The sequence below is a fragment of the Lissotriton vulgaris genome, chromosome 2_1 (genome assembly GCF_964263255.1).
Source record: "Lissotriton vulgaris chromosome 2_1, aLisVul1.2, whole genome shotgun sequence".
Lineage (NCBI taxonomy): Eukaryota > Metazoa > Chordata > Amphibia > Caudata > Salamandridae > Lissotriton > Lissotriton vulgaris.
Window position 1 is genome coordinate 715,116,450 of NC_141687.1, and position 18,223 is coordinate 715,134,672.

At 46.7% G+C, this 18,223-nt stretch overlaps 1 protein-coding gene across 2 annotated transcripts in view; it reads right to left on the reverse strand.

Annotated features, from left to right (window-relative positions):
- Positions 1-8,286: 8,286 nt before the first annotated feature.
- The window catches only part of IPO7 (importin 7), a 262,709-nt gene continuing 252,772 nt past the window's right edge, over positions 8,287-18,223 (reverse strand). For both annotated transcript variants that reach the window (XM_086955971.1, XM_086955972.1), the window contains exon 25: positions 8,287-9,459. In XM_086955971.1, the coding sequence (XP_086812097.1) occupies positions 9,362-9,459 (98 nt within the window). In that variant the 3' untranslated portion in view covers positions 8,287-9,361. The remainder of the gene's footprint in view (positions 9,460-18,223) is intronic.

Sequence of the window (18,223 nt, forward strand, 5' to 3'; positions counted from 1 at the left end):
GTATAGGCGACTATTGCTGCCAAGTGGACTCTTAAGGAGGACGAGCTGAGTTTTTTCTCCAGTAAGTGCGCGAGGTATTTTAGCACTGTGGAGTCCTTATTTTTATTGTGAAGTCTTTCCTTCCTGCACCATATTGTGAATCTCTTCCACTTTGCCCCATAGCACTTCCGTGTGCTGGGCCTTCGTGCCTCCCGAAGTACCCTGAGGGTGCTCTCAGGCAGTCTCAAGTGTGCGAATTCTATGTCCTCAGGAGCCACGCCACTAGGCTCAGGCTGGGTGCAGTACCTCTCCGTTGTGCATGGAGAGCAGGTCTTTTCTTCTGCCGAATCTGTGGGGTGCACTCTGTGCCATCTCCATGATCTGCGAGTACCATGTCTGTCTGGCCCACTGTGGTGCGACCAGTATCAGGGTCATGTTGCTCGCTCTGCACTTGCTCAGTACTCTGTGTATCAGTGGTATCGGGGGAAAAGCATAAGCAAATGTCCCGCACCAATCTATCCATAGAGCATTCCCAAGGGACCCTTCTTCGGGTTGTCTGGATGCGAAGCTTTGGCATTTGGCATTCTGGCGTGTTGCGAACAGGTCCACTGATGGCGTTCCCCACTTGTTGAACAACCACTTAGTCTCCTGGGCATTGAGCTCCCACTCGTGGGATGCCGATGTCTCCCTGCTCAGCCAGTCTGCCTGAATGTTCTCCTTCCCTGGTAGGTGTATGGCCAGTAGGTCTATCCTGAGGGGGATGGCCCATCTCCATATCTCCTGCGCCAGTGTCGAAAGCATTGTTGACTGTGTTCCACCCTGCTTGTTGATATAGAACATCGCTGTGGTGTTGTCTGTCTGCAGCAACACCCTCTGCTTGTACAGTCTTGTTTGGAAGGCTTTCAATGCAAGGAAGATTGTTTTCAATTCTAGATAATTGATGTGCTTTGTCGCATCTGCTGGTGTCCACAGACCCCTCACTTTGAGCTCTTCCATGTGAGCGCCCCATCCCATCAGGGATACGTCTGTGGCGATGGTCACTGTTGGTGTTGGGGTGTAAGAGGTTTTCCCTTTGCTATGTTCTCCATGGTCCACCATGTCATTTCCTTCTGCACTGCGTGAGTCACAACCACTAGATCCTCCCAACTCCCTGAAGCTTGTGACCATTGTTCCTGGAGCCATTCTTGGAAGGGTCTCATGTGAAGTCATACGTTTGGTACCAGGTGGATGCATGATGCCATCATCCCCAAGATCTTGCTCGCAGTCCTCACTGTCCGAGCTTGTCCCTTCCGGTAGAGGCGAGCTTCCCTCACCAGGGCTCCTGCTCTCTTGTGGCTGGGGAACACTCTGCCCTGTAAGGTGTTGATCTGTGCCCCCAGGAAGATCTTTACTTGTTCCGGCTCCATTGATGATTTTTTCCAATGGATGAAGAACCCCAGGTTTATCAGAGTGCTCGTCACTGTATGTGCGTCTTTCTTGCATTTCTGGTACGAGTTTGCTTTCACTAGCCAGTCGTCCAGGTAAGGATATACGTGTATTCCCTTCCTTCGTAGGTGCGCTGCGACTGCCGCGAGGCACTTTGTGAAGACCCTCGGTGCTGATTTTAGACCGAAGGCTAGTGTTGTGAATTGGTAATGGCTGTCTCCGACCGTGAACCTGAGCATATGTTTGTGCGTTACGTTCATTGGTATGTGCAGGTAGGCGTCCTTGAGGTCTATCGTGACCATGAAGTCCCCAAACTGCAATTGCGGTAGCACCTCCTGCAGGGAGGTCATTTTGAATTCTTGTGTTCTTATGAATGTGTTCAGGAACCTGAGGTCCAGAATGGGTCTCATTGTCTCGTCGACCTTTGGCACAAGGAAATACGTTGAGTATATTCCCTTGTTTCTTTCTTTGAAGGGAACCCGTTCTATGGCCTCCTTCTGTAGGAGCCCTCTTGCTTCTTCCTGAAGCCGCTGTAGCTGTTTGTTTGCTAGTGGCTTTCGCTTTGGTCTCCTGCTTGTTGGCCTCCCTTCCAATTCTAAGCAGTACCCGAATTGGATGATGTTTAGAATCCATTTGTCTGATGTGATCTCACTCCATTCCTGGAGATAGAATCTTAACCACATGCGCGCTAGCGTTATTCTGGAGCTATGCTGAGATTTTAAAAAACCCATTGTTCATGACGAGCTGGGCTCGTCATCAGTGTTTGAGGAGGCTACACCATGACGAGCCCAGCTCGTCATGAGCCTGGAAGGGGTTAATCTTCCACCCACCGATGTAACGTGGTGGTACTTGTCCATTGTGTCCTGACCCCTTTGTACGTGCTGCCCCCCGGGATCCTTTCTGTGGGCGGGCACACGGGTGACTCTCAAAAGTCATTTAGAGGTGGGCTGCTGGCCCCCTCTTTTATGCTTTCCTCGTCCATTTCCTCTCCCGCGAAAGGACTGGCCCCTTGACTGGTACTGCCAGGACTGCTTCTGTTGACTCGGTTGCGCCTGCGAGTCAGCCTGGTGCGTCTGTTGGAAAGCCTGGTGTGAAGTACCTGGCTGGTTTACACCTCTTCCGCCGGGCCTCCGTGACTGGGTGCCCCTTTTGTTGCCTCTGAACTGCAAAGCTCCCATGGATTGTGCAGTTTCATTGTCTTTCTTTAGTTGACTGAGTTTGTCGTCAACTGTTGTCCCGAACAGCGTCTCGCCGTTGAACTGAGTGTTCAAGATGCTGTGTTGCACTTCAGGCTTGAAGCCCGAAATTCTGAGCCATGCGTGTCTTCTTTCTGTGACACCCATCATCATGAGCCTGCTGGAGGAGTCTGCTCCATCCAGGGCCATCTTGAGGCAACATTTTGCCGCATTCTTCCCGTCTTCCACCAGTTTCTCGGCCTTCTGCCTGGCCTCCTGGGGTAGGTCTTTCACCAGTTTTCCTAGCTCCTCCATGATCTGGTACATGTGCCTGTCTATGAGGGCATTGGAATTAGCCATGCGCCATTGGGTCGCGGCATTCCGTTCGATCCTTCTGCCCACTAAGTCCATCCTTTTGCTCTTCTTATCAGGAGGAGGTCCAGAAGTAGTGGCCACGTTGGCTGTCTCCATCACAGCAAGGAAGAGGGCTGAGACCACGCCTCAAATGTAGGCTGGGTCCTTCGATGAATGTTTGTACTTTTTTTCGGTTCTGGGAGTGACTGCCTTGCATGTTGGGGGCTCCCTGAATGCTTCCATCCCCTGCACCAAGACGCTGTCGAGCATAGGTAGATACTGGCTCCTTGTTTGCGTGGGGAGTAATGTCTCGAGGAGAAAGTCCGCTTTCTGCTTCTCCTCGTCGAGCTTGAGCTTGAAAGCTGTTGCCGCCGACCTTATCACCGAGTTGTAAGCTCCGATGTCGTCCGGCGGCGATGGCCTCGAGGGGTATGTGTCGACCGCCTCTTCCGGGCTCTGTGTCGACATCCAGGTAATCCTCCTCCTGCGGGTCAGAGGTGGCAGACTCTGCGTCCAACCTCTTGTCCTCTTCCTCCTCATAGCTGTAAGCCTCGTAGGGATTCTCGTCCTCTTCCTGGTCGTCTACCATTTCGGGGCCAGGCTCATGTTCCTCGACCTGTTCCTCTTCCTCCTCGACCAGTTCCTGCATGGGTGGCTTGGTCTTGTGGGGAATCGTGAAGGCTCTCATCTTGGCGTCGAAATCATTTTTCCGCTGCAAGATGTTTTCCATTTCGGCTTCTAGTCGCCGTTTTTTCTTGTCCATCTCGGCTGCGTTGTCCGCGCCGGATTGTTCGGCCACTCTCTTCGGCGCCTGGCTCGGCTGTGAGAGCTTAGCCGTCGAGGACTTGGACGTCGAACTGGGTTTCGGGTCCCTGTACGGCGTCGAAGCTTTAGGGTCTTTCTCCCTCGACCGGTCTTTTTCGGGGACGATCTTAGACGACTTCTGCTGCTCAGCAGCTCTCGGCGCCAGGGACTCCTTCTCAGAGAATCCTCTGGGCCTGTGGGTAGCCGCGGACGCCAGGTGTCTGTGCGTCGGCGCTTACGGGGTCTTGCCCTCGTTTTTTCGAGACTGTCTCTTGTGCTCTTGGGGAACGACGAGTCTCCTACCTTATCAGATGTCTTCGTGTAATCGGTCTCTACGACCGTGTAGCTGTCGTCTTTGGCGGCAGCGTTGTCCTCTTCCTCCGAGGACATCCCCAGCTCGTACAGCGATGGCGTCGGGGCTTTTCCTTGGAGGGTGGCGTGCGCGCTACCCTCTGGCTCTTCCTCACACGAAGGGTCTCCGGGGCGAAGACGGAGCAGGCGTTGTAGTCTTCGCTTCTGTGGTCTACCGGTAGGCAAAGGTTGCAAACCGGGTGTTGGTCTTTCTGCGCGAACGTGGTGGCAGTTAGCGCAGAACTTGAACGGCGTGTTGTCCATCGAGTGTTTAGGCCTCCCTGGCCGTGCGAACGTCGACGATCGTCGAAGTCCTCGATGAATTCTCCTTCCTTTCGCCGGGCAGTGTTCGGCGAAGTCTTTCGTAGTCTTCTTCCTTAGATATCTTCTCCAATTTCAATCTTTTCCTAGTACATTCTCCAAAATTGTCTGGAGCCCAACGGGAACGATCCAGACCCGACCGCGGAAAAAAGAATCTGAAGATGGCGCCCAAGGGTGGGAGCTTCCGCAGGAAGCATGCCGACGTCACCGGAAATACACCCAAGAAGGGGTGACGCCGACGCCCACCTGGGCGACGAAAAAAAAAAAAAATAATAAAGAAAAGACTACGAATCCGGACCCAACCACAAGACTGCGGAATATGCACAGCATAGTGAATCCAGAAAGATTCACGCTGCAAAACTGCAGTTACAGGTAAGTAACGCATTTCTACTAGAACCTAGTAGAGGCAGAGAATACAAATTTGGCAACAAGCCATTAGAGGTGGGCAAAAGCTTTCTAAAATATTAACACGTTGGTTAGTGCAGCTAACTGGTCCTTTGGTTGCCAATACTTGTTCATCTACTTTGGGTTCTGCTGGACTTTTCCCCAAGTCCCCCTTTGTAGCGCTCAAGGCTACCAACCTGTCCAGCACCTCTGCAAGCCAGGGCAGGCAAATTAACACTGCTGGTGGGTTCTTTGGACATTGGCCTCCCTAGTACCTTAAGTTCCAATGGACATCCCCTTCCTGAATTGGTCTTGGATTCCTTTGTGTGTGCATAATTTATTGAGCATTGATTGTGTGCAACAAATGCTTTACCCTTTCCTTCTGCTCCAGGAAAGTCAGGGAAGAACTGAGTCGGCACAGGTGCAGGCTCTACCACGGAGCCAGGCCTTGAATGACTATGCTTCCTAGTATATTAGGCAGATGAATGAGAAGTTGAAAACTTTAGACTTCTTGGAGACTTACCCGAAGGTCCTGAGGATTTGGAGTGGGACGAGGGTCTAACTGACTGCTTCCAGGCTCTTCCTCTTAACCGGGACGCAGCACTGCCATGAGCTTGAGGGATCACTCACGCAAGGCCTAACTATTCTTGGTGAGGCAGTCAGAGCAAGACTTCGGGTTGTGGTCATGTTCGAGAGCACAGGCATACAGGAGGCAGATCCTAGACCGCATCGGTCGATGACTGGCTTCACAGGGCTTGAAGTTGGCTTTCTGGCAGACTTCCCTCCCACACCAGGATGAAAAAAACCAAGCTCTTTTCCAGATCAGCACTAGCTGGCGCTGAAAAAAAAACCCGACTTCAGCACCCCTATGTAGGTGTTATGGAATTCATTACCGGTGCAGTCAAAGCACAAGGAGCCGAACAATGCCACAGACTCCAACTTCAGGGGGACTGCTCATGAAAAATCTTCCAGATCCAGTTTGACACCAGATAAAAGCAAAGATAATCAATCTGCAGCTAGAAGTCTATCAGATACATAATGCCTCTTAGTGAGCCCTCTATAGGCAGCCACTCTGCTGCCTCAGGCAGCTGGATAAAACAATCAAAATATTCACAGCTGCATGGAGGGGGGGGGAAAGCATTTTCTGTGGTGGCACAACATTTCTGCCCAATCAAACTAGTTACTTATGTTTGGTAATGCTCTAACCAGAGATTCCTAACCCTGTGAAAAAACTCCTGTCCGCCAACATCTAGGCGGCACCATCACCCACGCTGCTGTACTCCTGAAAGTTCTTTAGGTTGATGACAGAATACCAGCAAAGACTTCTCAGAGCATTTCTCTTCGCAACATCAAGCAATAAGCAGCCAGGGAAAGACCCCAGACGCTGCTAGTATGGCCTGCTGTTTGAAACTTGGTATCATTCTTCATGTACTACCACATGAATACAACAATTACCCATGTCTCAAGGCGAGGATTTACATGTACAGCTATTCACAAAATACCGTCCCCATATACATCTGTAGTGATGCGGACAATATGGGCTTGATGGAATTTACACATAGGCAGAGACTCCATGTTCACCACTGAAGGCTTTGTGCAGAGTCTGATATAACCACAAGATCCTACCTGAACAGGTGACAACTTACTTTCATGTAGTGGATTCCTAGGGAGAGCATCAGTGGGCACCAGGCGAATACAAGCTGCCACAATTTTCTCATGCGGATTACAGAAAAGTGTGATAACGTAGTCTCTGCTTTTTTCAAGGTGGGCGTTACAACCTTTTTCATTGTCTATATAATCCTACTGACCGCATTCCAAACTATCCAATGATTTTGCCAAAACTTAAATATCTAGAGCCTCTAAACTTCTAGGTCACCATGGAGATAAGATACATATCTTAGATTAAGGTGGCCTTTCACCAGTAATTAACGCGTCTTCTGTTCCCAACCCCACACACTTCCCAAGTTGAAAATGAATCCTTCAGTGCAGCAACATGCATACCTGTAAAACAAACAGAAGACACCTGGCGCCAGAATGTCATGCATGTGAAATTGTGCAGCAGAAAATTATTGAATCGTTTCGCTGGAGACGTACTGGAAAATCCACTGAAGTACATCTATCCACGTGGCGTAGGGCCATGTACTATATTCTGCTCCAAATCCAGCTAAGGACAGCCTTAACTGCTCCCAGAAGAGATTAGGGAAGGAAGAGGTTAGAAGAAAGATGCTACATGGACATGGCCTTGCCTCCAATAATTAAAACCTCCCAACCAGCCGAGTCCAAATCTAGAATCCACACTAGCCTGAAATGAAGATTTGCTAATCCACAAGCTAGGTCAAGTGGTATGACCTGGAAATTAACAGAAAGCACATGGAAATTTGCTTCATTATCTGGAGTAAGATGCATAAAAAAAACCCTGCTAGAAGACAAATACACTGCGTGAATTGATCAACCATAAACTCGATAAATCATCAAGTACCAATATTTTCCACAAAGTGACAAGATAGGTCAGAAACTGGGGAAAGGAGACATTTTTGAATTGGCAGATTTTGCGATTGACAGCAGCTGGTACATAGTGTATAATGTGAATGGCAAAGGTCACCACACTACGGAGGCATTGGTGATTGAACAAGGCAGACAACTATTTTCTTAGTGGCCTTATAATCTTTTTTGTATCCCAGGAGACAAGAAAACAATTTTTTTTAGCATGTTTTGCTTTAATTTTGCTGTTCAGTAGAACGATCTACAAGTGAACAATTTCATGACAGGTTATACACTACCAATACCACCCACCCCGCAATTTGGGACCAATAGAATCTGTAGTTCAACCAGTTAAAAAACACTTTCCCTATTATAAATATTATAATATTTATGCATTTACTTAAATGTAAACTGGAAATAAAGTTGCTAGGAAAATATCATTGCTGCATTTATATCTATTTTAGAGTCGTGCAGCATCTCAAATAAGGTAGTTTGCTTAATGATGGATGAAACAGCAGATACCTTTTCTAGTGAATCCTGCAATTTAAATACACTAGGAATAAAATCAGCAAACATTTTATTTGCTGTACAGTTGCATGCAATGAACAGCGAAGGAACTTATCCTCCACCCTGCATGGTCAAAATTAAAACAGCACAAATCTAAAATTGATTCAGTTTCTTCAACTGTAATCGTTGCTGTTTGGCTAGAAGGATACTTTATCTTAGTCCTTGAACTCAGGAAATGGATAGCAATCATACCCACAGGATATTCAACATTACATATTAAACTTATGACAGTTTAAAAGTGAAAAACAGAACTAGCAGTTTAATCTCACAGAAATTCCAGCTATTTATATTCCGTCTCCAGTAACCAAATGTTAACTGGTTTAAAGTGACAGTGGCCCGGATGACCGCAATTAATTTCAGCATGGCATAATGAAGGTAGCCATAGGCACAGGAAATCAAATTGTGACATCAATATGGAAGATAAAAATTATGACCTCAAACAACATTCGCGGCATTCATTTATTTTGTGGGTGGGGGAAGAGGGGTGCTTGGGGAGAAGTCCACTGACAAAAAAAATGCAATCATACATGAAGCTTCATTAGCCGAATTGTGTTCTTTTAATAGATTGCATATATAGATGTTTCATCCACACACTTCAAAACTCTTTAAGAGCAGTACTCCACGTTTAATTTTTACATGCCTTTAAGAATGTAATTATTTGATCCCAGTGCTTACATTTGGTTTTTGTACTCAAATTTTGATTTTGTACACTTGGAACAGTAAGAAAAATAAAGGGCACTGCTCTTTTAGCAGCAATGAGATCACCGACTGCATTCTTTAACATAACCAATTGCAGGTCACAACCAGAAGTGACTGCAACACTAATCAGGTACAAAACTGCTAGTTTGCGTTAAATTAACTTGAAATTATTTTCTACTGTCCGAACTCTTACATACTTTATAAACAGCAAACATTTTGCCATTTTGTACACAGGCTAGCAGGCTTATCCAATATAAAAGTGCTAATTCATTTACAGATTTATCAGTTATGTTGTAGTGCTACAATAACTGTCCCATATTCTACATATGAACAATCGGTATTCGTGATCAACTGAAACAATGAAGTTTAAGTAAGGCTGCCAGGTTGCCTCCTTTTATGTACATTAAAAGAATCGACATCTTATTGGGGCAAGGGCAAGAGATCAGCCATTACATTATACTGCTATTGGTGCAATACAAATATTAATTGACCTTCTAGCTTGCACTGTAAATGAGTCCTATGGCCCATGACTTTTTTCTCCAGAAAAAAAGCATTCATCACATCTTGGATTCAGAGTTCCACAGTGTCGTATTTTGTTTGAAGCTTGGAAGTTCTTTTTCTCTTCAAAAACAAAATCCGTTTTCTGTCCAAGTGCCAGGTTACATGATCAGGTCCCACTTGAGGCGGCTGTTGTTGAATCGCAATGTCATAATTAGGTAGGAGTGAGTTTTGGATAACATGAACCAGTCCTGGAACGACTACTGCGAGGAACACAAGCTTTTCACTACAATCAGTCACACAGTAGCAGGAAAAGAGAAGGTTCAATTCATTCCTGGGGGAGGGCTTCCAAAATTGAAGGAACTTGGCACAACTGGAGCATTGAATTTATATCCTCCGTGTTTCTCTATCATTTTGGATTCTGTAAAGACATTAAAGATATATTGAATAGCTGCACAAAGCCTTTATAGTGCTGGTGAATTAGCAGAAAAATACAAACAATTTTTAAAAAGGTTTATAATCTTGGGCAACATGTTCAGATTGTTATTGCTGTTACTCTACAATTATTTTTTCTTTTTTTGAAATAGCACGCTTGAGACCGGGACCCAGTAATAAAACTCTCAAACAAGAAGCCCAGTGATCCAGCTGTAACATCTGCTCATTTGTTTCTCAGATTTGTCTGACAATGGAGAGTAGATCAGAAAGTAACTGAGGAAGTCTCTGAATGATAAAGAATCTGTAATATCAGAATTGTTGGCTGCAAACAACTTTATTCTAATAGATAAGACTTCCTCTGCAGGTTGAATTTGAAAGACCTCACAAGCACTACTTATGATTTTTTCCACAGAGAAGTCTTGCCTGGTCACAGAAAAAACATGCCATCAAAGTAGGTGCCGAACCACCAGCCTTTACCAAGGACCCTGAATTTGTGGTTGCAGTCCGTCCAGGTGGCAAATAAATATACATGTAAATATTTCATGAAATCAATGTAGCACTACAAATCTTTATAATAATTCACCCAAGTGCAATCTCATGAACTGCTGCAAATGCACAATATCTTTACACCGCTCCAAATCAACAAATGGTCATTTCCTTTCCTTCACCTACTCAAGATAGTTTTGGGCAATACAGTCTTGGAGTCTGATGCTCTGCCTTTTACTATGCCTGCAGGAGGCAATGGATAGGGCAGCACAAAAATCAATTTTGAGACCAATTTGGTTTTGGCTGGACTGATGGTAAATTAAAATTATTCTGTTTAGTTTTAGTCAGAAAAAATAGCCGTTAAGACAATACAAATGCACTCAACCATCATGACTAAAATATTATAAAAACATAAGTTAGCACTTAGATCTCATTAACAGCATTTTAAAAAGAATCAACTAAATAAATACAGTAGAGAATAACCGCTGCAAGTATATAGACAGCACAATTAGAAAAACAGTGTAGCATGGTTTGAAGACACTTCAACAGAAGTATCATTACACGAATAGAAGAGTCTAGAAAATGAGATGCATAATCCCAACCCTGAATCTGAATAAGAAATTACACTTTGACATCTGCCACAAGATAGGGTCTAGAACGGTCTGAAGCCCTCCCAAATTGACAAATAAAAATGAGAAACAACTGTTGATTTACACTATTCTCTGCAAATTTATATGTTAAAAAAAGAAAATAAATGCTTGGGTTCAATTTCACAGTGTGGATGATTAAAAAGATCCAGAAGATAAACATAGGCCATGTGAATTTAGCTTTCCAATTTAGAATTAAATAATTGTGTTCGATTGATATGTATTATTGATATCCACAGAAAAAGGTGCCACATGGACTAGGTCCTCCAGATAACTTAGGCTTAACTCCTCATGACAGATGAAATTAGGTGCCCTCTGGTAAACTCATGAGTCTTCTACAAAACCCAGTTTCCTCCACTTGGAGTGTTTTTACAGTTAAAGTATTAACTTTTTTTTTACTGATCGTAGTTTACCAGTTCTGTTTAAACAGGTTATCATGGAATATAGCTGGCCTTCACTCAAAATTCCAAGATAAAGGGGTCCCATTTGTCACATCTCAATGTTTCACAGGAATAGGGCAACATTTCAGGCCTATTTCTATCTGCACTACACTTTAAGACCTGCTGCTTTGGGAGCTATAACTTTAGTTCTTTAAAGATAAGACCCCATTGGCATTTTAAACAGCATGCCAACATTTAGCTATATTCATCGATAAAGGTCACTAGATATGTTACAATTAGATCCTCATCTTCAAAACTCAAAATTCACACCCATGAAACATGAACTACTAAAGGCCCAAGCCTGCGCGGTTTCTTGTTAATTTGAATCGCCAGTATTCAAAAGCAGAGTCCAGGGGTTCCCCAAAAGTGTACCAGGCTCAATGCAAAACCCAAAGTGCTCTATTAGTGGTAGTGTGGGCGAGGAGCCTTAGGCCTAACAGGTGTTTAAGACTTTTTGTACCACAGTGATCAAGAATGGACAAGCCTCAGGAAGGAGATCGAATAGTTTACCGGTCAGTGTAGTTTTGCTGCTTGAAGACTTTCTGGATTCACTATGCTGTGCATTATTCAGCCCTCTACTGATTGGGTCTGGAATCATTCTGTTTTTCTCCCCCCCTCCCTCCCCCGCGGCCCATGTGGGCGTCGACATCCCACCATTTGGTGTCCTCCCGTGACGTCGGCACGCTTCCCCAGAAAGCTCCCACCATTGAGCTCCATCTTCAGATTCTTTTTTGTTCTTGTTTTGTGCCATCTTTGTTTATCCTTTTTGAAGGTCTTTTTCCATTCGTATAATCTTTTAAATCCCCTGTTCCCCGGTCTCATCTTTCTGGCAGATGTGGGTGGGTTCGCTAGTGAATCACTGACAGGTAAGAAACTATTTGTTTTGCAGCGTGAATCTTTCTGGATTCACTATGCTGTGCATAGACTTTGTAGTGGTTTGCTAAGTTTGTGGCGGCTGGGTGGAAGATGAGCGTCTGTTGAGTACATGTTGAAGCACCTTTTGTCCTACTTGTGCTTCCTTGTTCATCTGTATATCCACGCAGTAGTGCTTAGTGAACGTGTGCACTGAAGCCCATGTTGCCGCCAGGCAAATGTCTTGGATGGGTGTGTTTGCCAGAAAAAAGGAGCAACAGCCTTCCTGGCAGAGTGGGCTTGTGCTGCTCCTTGTCGTTCTTGACCTGCCTGCTTGTGGCAGAATTGTATTGTCTGTGTGATCCATTGTGCAATGGTGCTTTTTGTTACCAGTCTTCCCAAGAAACTGCTTGAGAAAAACACAAAGAATTGCTTTGTTTTTCTACGATCTTTAATTCTCTTAATGTAATGCATCACTGCTCTTCTAGCGTCCAGAGAGTGCAGTGCTCTTTCTGCGCTTGTGGATGGTTTCTGGAAGAAAGTTGGTATCTGTATTGCCTGGCTTAAGTGAAACTTTGACACCACCTTTGGCATAAAATGTGGATCCATTCTCATTACCACCCTGTCATTGTGAATTTGAATGTAGGGTTCTTGTAGTGTTGCGCTTGCAGTTCGCTTTCCCTGCGTAGCGAGGGGATTGCTACCAGAAAGGCTGTTTTTTGATGAGCATATGTAGAGGCCTTGGGAATGGGTTCGAAAGGCGCCTTCATAAGTTGCATGAGAACTATATTGGGGGGGGGGGGGGGGGGGGGGGGGGGAAATTCTTTTGGCCCCATGCAGTATTTTTTTTTAACCACCTGGGATGTAAAGAAACTTTTCCCCGTTTCCCCTCTTGTGTAGGCTACTATTGCTGCTAGGTGTACCTTTAGTAAGGTGTAGCATAGGTTGTTCTTTAGCAAGTGTGTTTTAACATTTTAGCACTGTTGATTCCCTGGTGATTTTCTCCTGTAGCTTTTCCTTGATGCACCATTGGGTGAACCTTTTCCATTTTGCTACAGAACACTTCCGTGTGATAGGTCTCCTTGCCTCCCGCAGCGTGTTCGCCGGGAGTTTTAGGTGTGCGAACTTCAAGTTTCCAGGAGCCAAGCTGCTAGGCTGAAGCTTTCCGTTGCTGGGTGAAGTACCGTTCCGCATTGCACTGAGAGCAACTCTTTTTGGGAACTTGTGTGGTGGCCCCTGCCCCATTTCCACTATCTGTGAGAACCAGAACTGCCTGGCCCACTGTGGTGCTACCAGTATCAGTGTCATGTTACTTGTTCTGCACTTGCTGAGCACCCTGTGCATCAGCGGTATCAGGGGAAAAGCGTAGGCAAATGTCTTCGACTAGCTTATCTATAGGGCATTTCCTTGGTATTGCTGTCCTGGCTGTCTGGATGCGAAGTTTTGGCATTTTGTATTCTGGTGTGTTGCAAACAGGTCTATTTGTGGGGTCCCCCATTTTTTGAATGGCTTTTGTGTCTCCTGTGTATTAAACTCCCACTTGTGGGATGCTGATTTCTGTGCTAGGCTTAATAGCGCCACATAATGTACCTCCCTGCTTGTTGATGTAGAACATTGTTGTGGTGTTGGTTTGTTTCAACATCCTCCGCCCGTACAGTTTCTCTGGAAGGCTTTTAGTTTCAGGTAGTGGAGGTGTCTGATCGCATCTGTGTGTGTCCACAAACCCCTCGCTTGGAGCTGGCTCATGTGCACCCCCCATCCCATTTGGAATGAGTCTGTTGTGATGGTCACTGTTTGGGTTGGTGGTGTAAATGATAACCCCTTTATTATGTTCTTTGTTCCACCATGTGATCTCCTTTTGCATTGCATGCGTTACAACCAGTAGATCCTCCCAACTCCCTGTTGCCTGTGACCATTGCTGCTGTAGCCATTCCTGGAATGGTCTTATGTGGAGTCGGAGAATGGGGACTAGGTGTATGCAGGACGCCATCATCCCCATGAGTTTGATCACTGTCCTCCCTGTCAGATGTTGACCCTTCCGGTAGTGACTGGTCTCCTTCAGCAGTGCGAAGGTACTCTCGCTGGGGAACACGGTGCCCTGAATGGTGTTGATCTGTGCGCCCAGGAAGATCTCCACCTCTTCTGGTTCTATTGAGGACTTCCCCCAGTGTATCGCAAACCCTAGTTCTGTCAGCGTGTGCGTGACCCACTGAGCATGTAGTTTGCATTGGTTGCAGGAATTGGCCTTCACCAACCAGTCGTCTAGGTAGGGATATACATGTTTTCCCTGCCTTCGTAAGTGCGCCGCTACCGCAGCTAGGTATTTTGTGAAGACCTTTGGTGCAGATTTTAGTCCAAAGGCTAGGGCTGTGAACTGGTAGTGCGCTCTGTTGATGGCAAATCTCAGTAGATGTTTGCGTTTTCGGTTCATGGGAATGTGTAGGTAGGCATCCTTGAGGTCTATAGTGGACATAAAATCCCCATCCCTTATTTGTGGTATAACTTCTTGTAGGGACGTCATTTTGAGTTTTTATGTATTGGCTTAGGAACCATAGGTCCAGGATGGGCCATAAGTAGCATTTACCGTTCAAGGCATAAGAGCTGCAGATTGTGTAGCAGTGTCTCCCCTTAGTGGTGGTCACCTGTATTTGTTGCAGTTGTTAGAACTAATATGCTACTTACCAGTATGCATCTGTTCTTGGCATGTAGGGCTGCTGACATTCATATCTGTGCATAGATCGCCGCCTAGTGTTGGGTCCGGATGATCACACATTGTTGTCCTGGAAGTCTTCGAAGTATCAGGAGATAGGTGGCTCCTCCCCTGGACTACAGTGCGCATGGGCATCGACTCCATCCTCAGATTGTTTTTAGCCATTGTGGCCAAGATGGAGTGAAACTAAGTGAATGATGACCATGCTAGAAGTATGTGTGAATGCTGCAGCCGCCGGGGAGGAGGGAGGGCGATCTGAATGTCAGCAGCCCTACATGCCAAGAACAGATGCATACTGGTAAGTAGCATATTTGGTTTGAGGCATGTGGGCTGCTGAATTCATATCTGTGCAAAGAATACATAGCAGTCCCTCCATTAACGGCGGCCGCCTGTGCCAGCTGCAGCAGTTTGGAAAAGTGTTTTTAGAACAGCCTGCCCTACAGCTGCCTGCTGTTTGGAGTGCACATCAACAGTAATGTTTTGTAAACGTGTGTGTGGTAGACCATGTGGCTGCTCTATATAGGTCTTCCAAAGGGATATTTCCAAGGAAAGCCATGGAGGCCCCCAACTTTCGGGTGGAGTGGGCCCGTGGTGGAATGGTGAGAGTGCGCTTGGCTTTCCGATAGCAGATCTGAATACATTTAACTATCCACCTGGCTATACCAGCCTTGGAAATTGGGTTACCTTTGTGTTGTGGCGCCAAGGCAACAAAGAGTTTAGTCTTCCTAAAATCCTTGGTCCTATCAATGTAATACATTAGGGACCTTTTAACGTCAAGTGTGTGGAGCATTCTCTCCGCCAGTGACTCTGGATTTTGGAAGAACACAGGTAGTTCTATAGTCTGGTTGATATGAAACTGACACTTCTTTAGGAAGGAATTTAGGGTTAGTGCGAGGCACCACCCTGTTAGAGTGAATTTGAATAAATGGCTCTTGGATAGTTAGTGCCTGGAGTTCACTATCTCGTCGTAGCGACGTAATCGCTATAAGGAAAGCCACTTTCCATGTCAAGAATTGAATCTCGCAGGAATGCAGTGGTTCAAAAGGGGGACCCATAAGCCTGGTGAGGACCACATTGAGGTTCCACTCCGGAGCTGGTGGCGTCCGCGGGGGAATGACACATTGGAGTCCTTCCAGAAAGGCTTTAATGGCAGGCACCCTGAAAAGTGAGAGGTGCTGTCTGTTTTGGAGATAAGCAGCCATTGCGGATAAATGTATGCGAATGGAAGCATAGGCCAGATTACATTTGTACAGATGTAAGAGATAACAATTGATGTTCTGAATGGATGCATCCAGCGGGTCAATGTTGTGGCCTGCATAATAAATGACAAACAGCTTCCACTTCGCCGCATAGCATACTCTGGTGGTGGGCTTCCTTGCCTCCCGGATGATGTCCATACAGTCAGGAGGTAAGTGGAGGTAGCCAAACTCTAAGACCTCAGGAGCCAGATCGCCAGGTTGAGCTGTAGCGGATCTGGATGCGGAATGTCGCCATGGCTCTGCGTCAAAAGCATGGGTGTGAGGCGCAGCCTTTGATGCGGTACCACGGACAGTTCCAGAAACGTGGTGTACCATGGTTGGCGAGCCCACGTCGGAGCAACCAGGATGAGAGTCATCGAGTGCTGCTTCAGCTTGCGTGCCACCAGCGGTATTCGAGGTGCTGGGGGAAAAGCGTACGCAAATTTGCCTGACCAGTTCATCCATATCGCATTGCCTTGCGATTGTGGGTGTGGAAACCTGGCAGCAAAGCTTCGGCATTTTGCGTTCTCCTTTGTGGCGAACAGGTCTATCTCTGGATGACCCCACCGTTGGCAGTACGGGTGGAGTACCGATGGATGTATCTCCCACTCGTGCATTTGTTGGCTGTACCTGCTGAGCAGGTCCGCCATCTGATTGTCTTTGCCTGGGAGGTGTTCTGCCTTGAGGAAGATGTTTCTCTGAATGGCCCACTTCCACATGCTCTTAGCCAGATGAGACAACTGTGGAGTGTTCCTCCCTGCTTCTGAATGTAGTACATGGCCGTCATGTCCGTCCGGATCAACACAACCTTGTTGCACAGATGTACTTTGAAGGCTTTCAGTGCCATGAAGATCGCCATCAGTTCTAGAACATTGATGTGCATCTTCCTTTGCTGTGGTGTCCATAGTCCCTGCACAGTGTAATTGAGTACATGAGCTCCCCATCCCTGGAGAGAAGCGTCCGTCGTCAGGATGATCTGTGGCACAGGCTCTTGGAACGGTCGTCCCTGGCAAAGGTTTTGTGGATTCCACCAATGCAGAGTTGTATGCCCGACCGCTCACCAACACTAGGTCTTTCAACTGTCCGTGAGCCTGGGTCCACTGACGTGCCAAGCACTCCTGAAGCGGACGCATATGTAGTCTCGCGTGCAGGACTATGGAGATGCAGGAGGCCATCATGCCTATCAACTGCATGAACACTCGCGCTGCGTTGCGAGAAAATCCCCGATTGCTGCAGGGTCAGCATGTGAAAGTGCTCCGATAGAATGTACTGATTGAGGGGTCTGAGGTCCAGTATGGGTCTGAGGGAACCCATCCTTTTTTGGTATCAAGAAGTGAGTAAACTCCTGTCCCTTTCTTCCACAGGCACGAGCTCGATTGCCCCTTCTTGCAGCATGACGAGGACCTCCTGCTGCAATAAGTGCAAATGCTCGGCGGACATAGGACGGTGTCTTGGGGGTATGTTGGGTGGAGTGGATGTCAACTCCAGACAATAACAGTACTGTATAAGCTGTGTGACCCACCTGTCTGTGGTGATGGACTTCCAGACTGGCAGGAACTGTTGAAGTCTTCCCCTGACAGGTGTTGCGTGGTCGGGGGGCAGTGACAAGGAGTCACGGTTTGTTAGTGGCAGAGGATCTGGAGTTGTTGTTTCCACGACCACTGCCTTTGGCGCGGTTTCCACGATATCCACCTAGAGTTTGTTTGGTGTATGTGGACTGCCTGTTGCCTTTGTAGTACAGCGTGGTTTGGGAGAGCTGGCCTCTGGAAACACCTCTAGTGCTTGAGTGACGAAAAGAACCACCCCTGAATTGCTGGGACTGCAAGGCCCCCATGGACTTAGCAGTTTCAGTGTCTTTTTTCTCTTTTCCAAGGTGGTGTCCACCTCTGTGCCAAACAGATGATCAGGGTTTACTGTGATTAAGAATGGTGGTCTGCATCTCTGGCTTAAATCCCGAGATTCTGAGCCAGGCATGTCATCTCAGCATGACGTTAGTGTTGACAGCTCTGGCCGCGGTATCAGCCGCGTCCAGTACACATTTAATGGAAGCATTGGATATTAGCTTCCCCTCTTGGATGAGCATCTCAGCTGCCTCCTTGTATTCGTCTGGCAGGTGCTGCAACAGGGTCTCCAGTGTGTCATAGTGTGCCCTGTCATACCTTGCTAAAAGTGCTTTTGTACTTGAAATGCGCCAGATATTGGCCGCTTGAGCTGCCACCCTTTTCCCTGATGCCTCAAACACCTTAGATTCCTTATCTGGGGGAGGAGCATCATCCCGTTGTTTGAGAATTAGCCCTCTTCCGGGCATTTGAAACATCAAGGAGAGCCCAAAGGCAACTTAGGGTCAGTAGGCGCTGGTTTATACTTCTTCTCAATC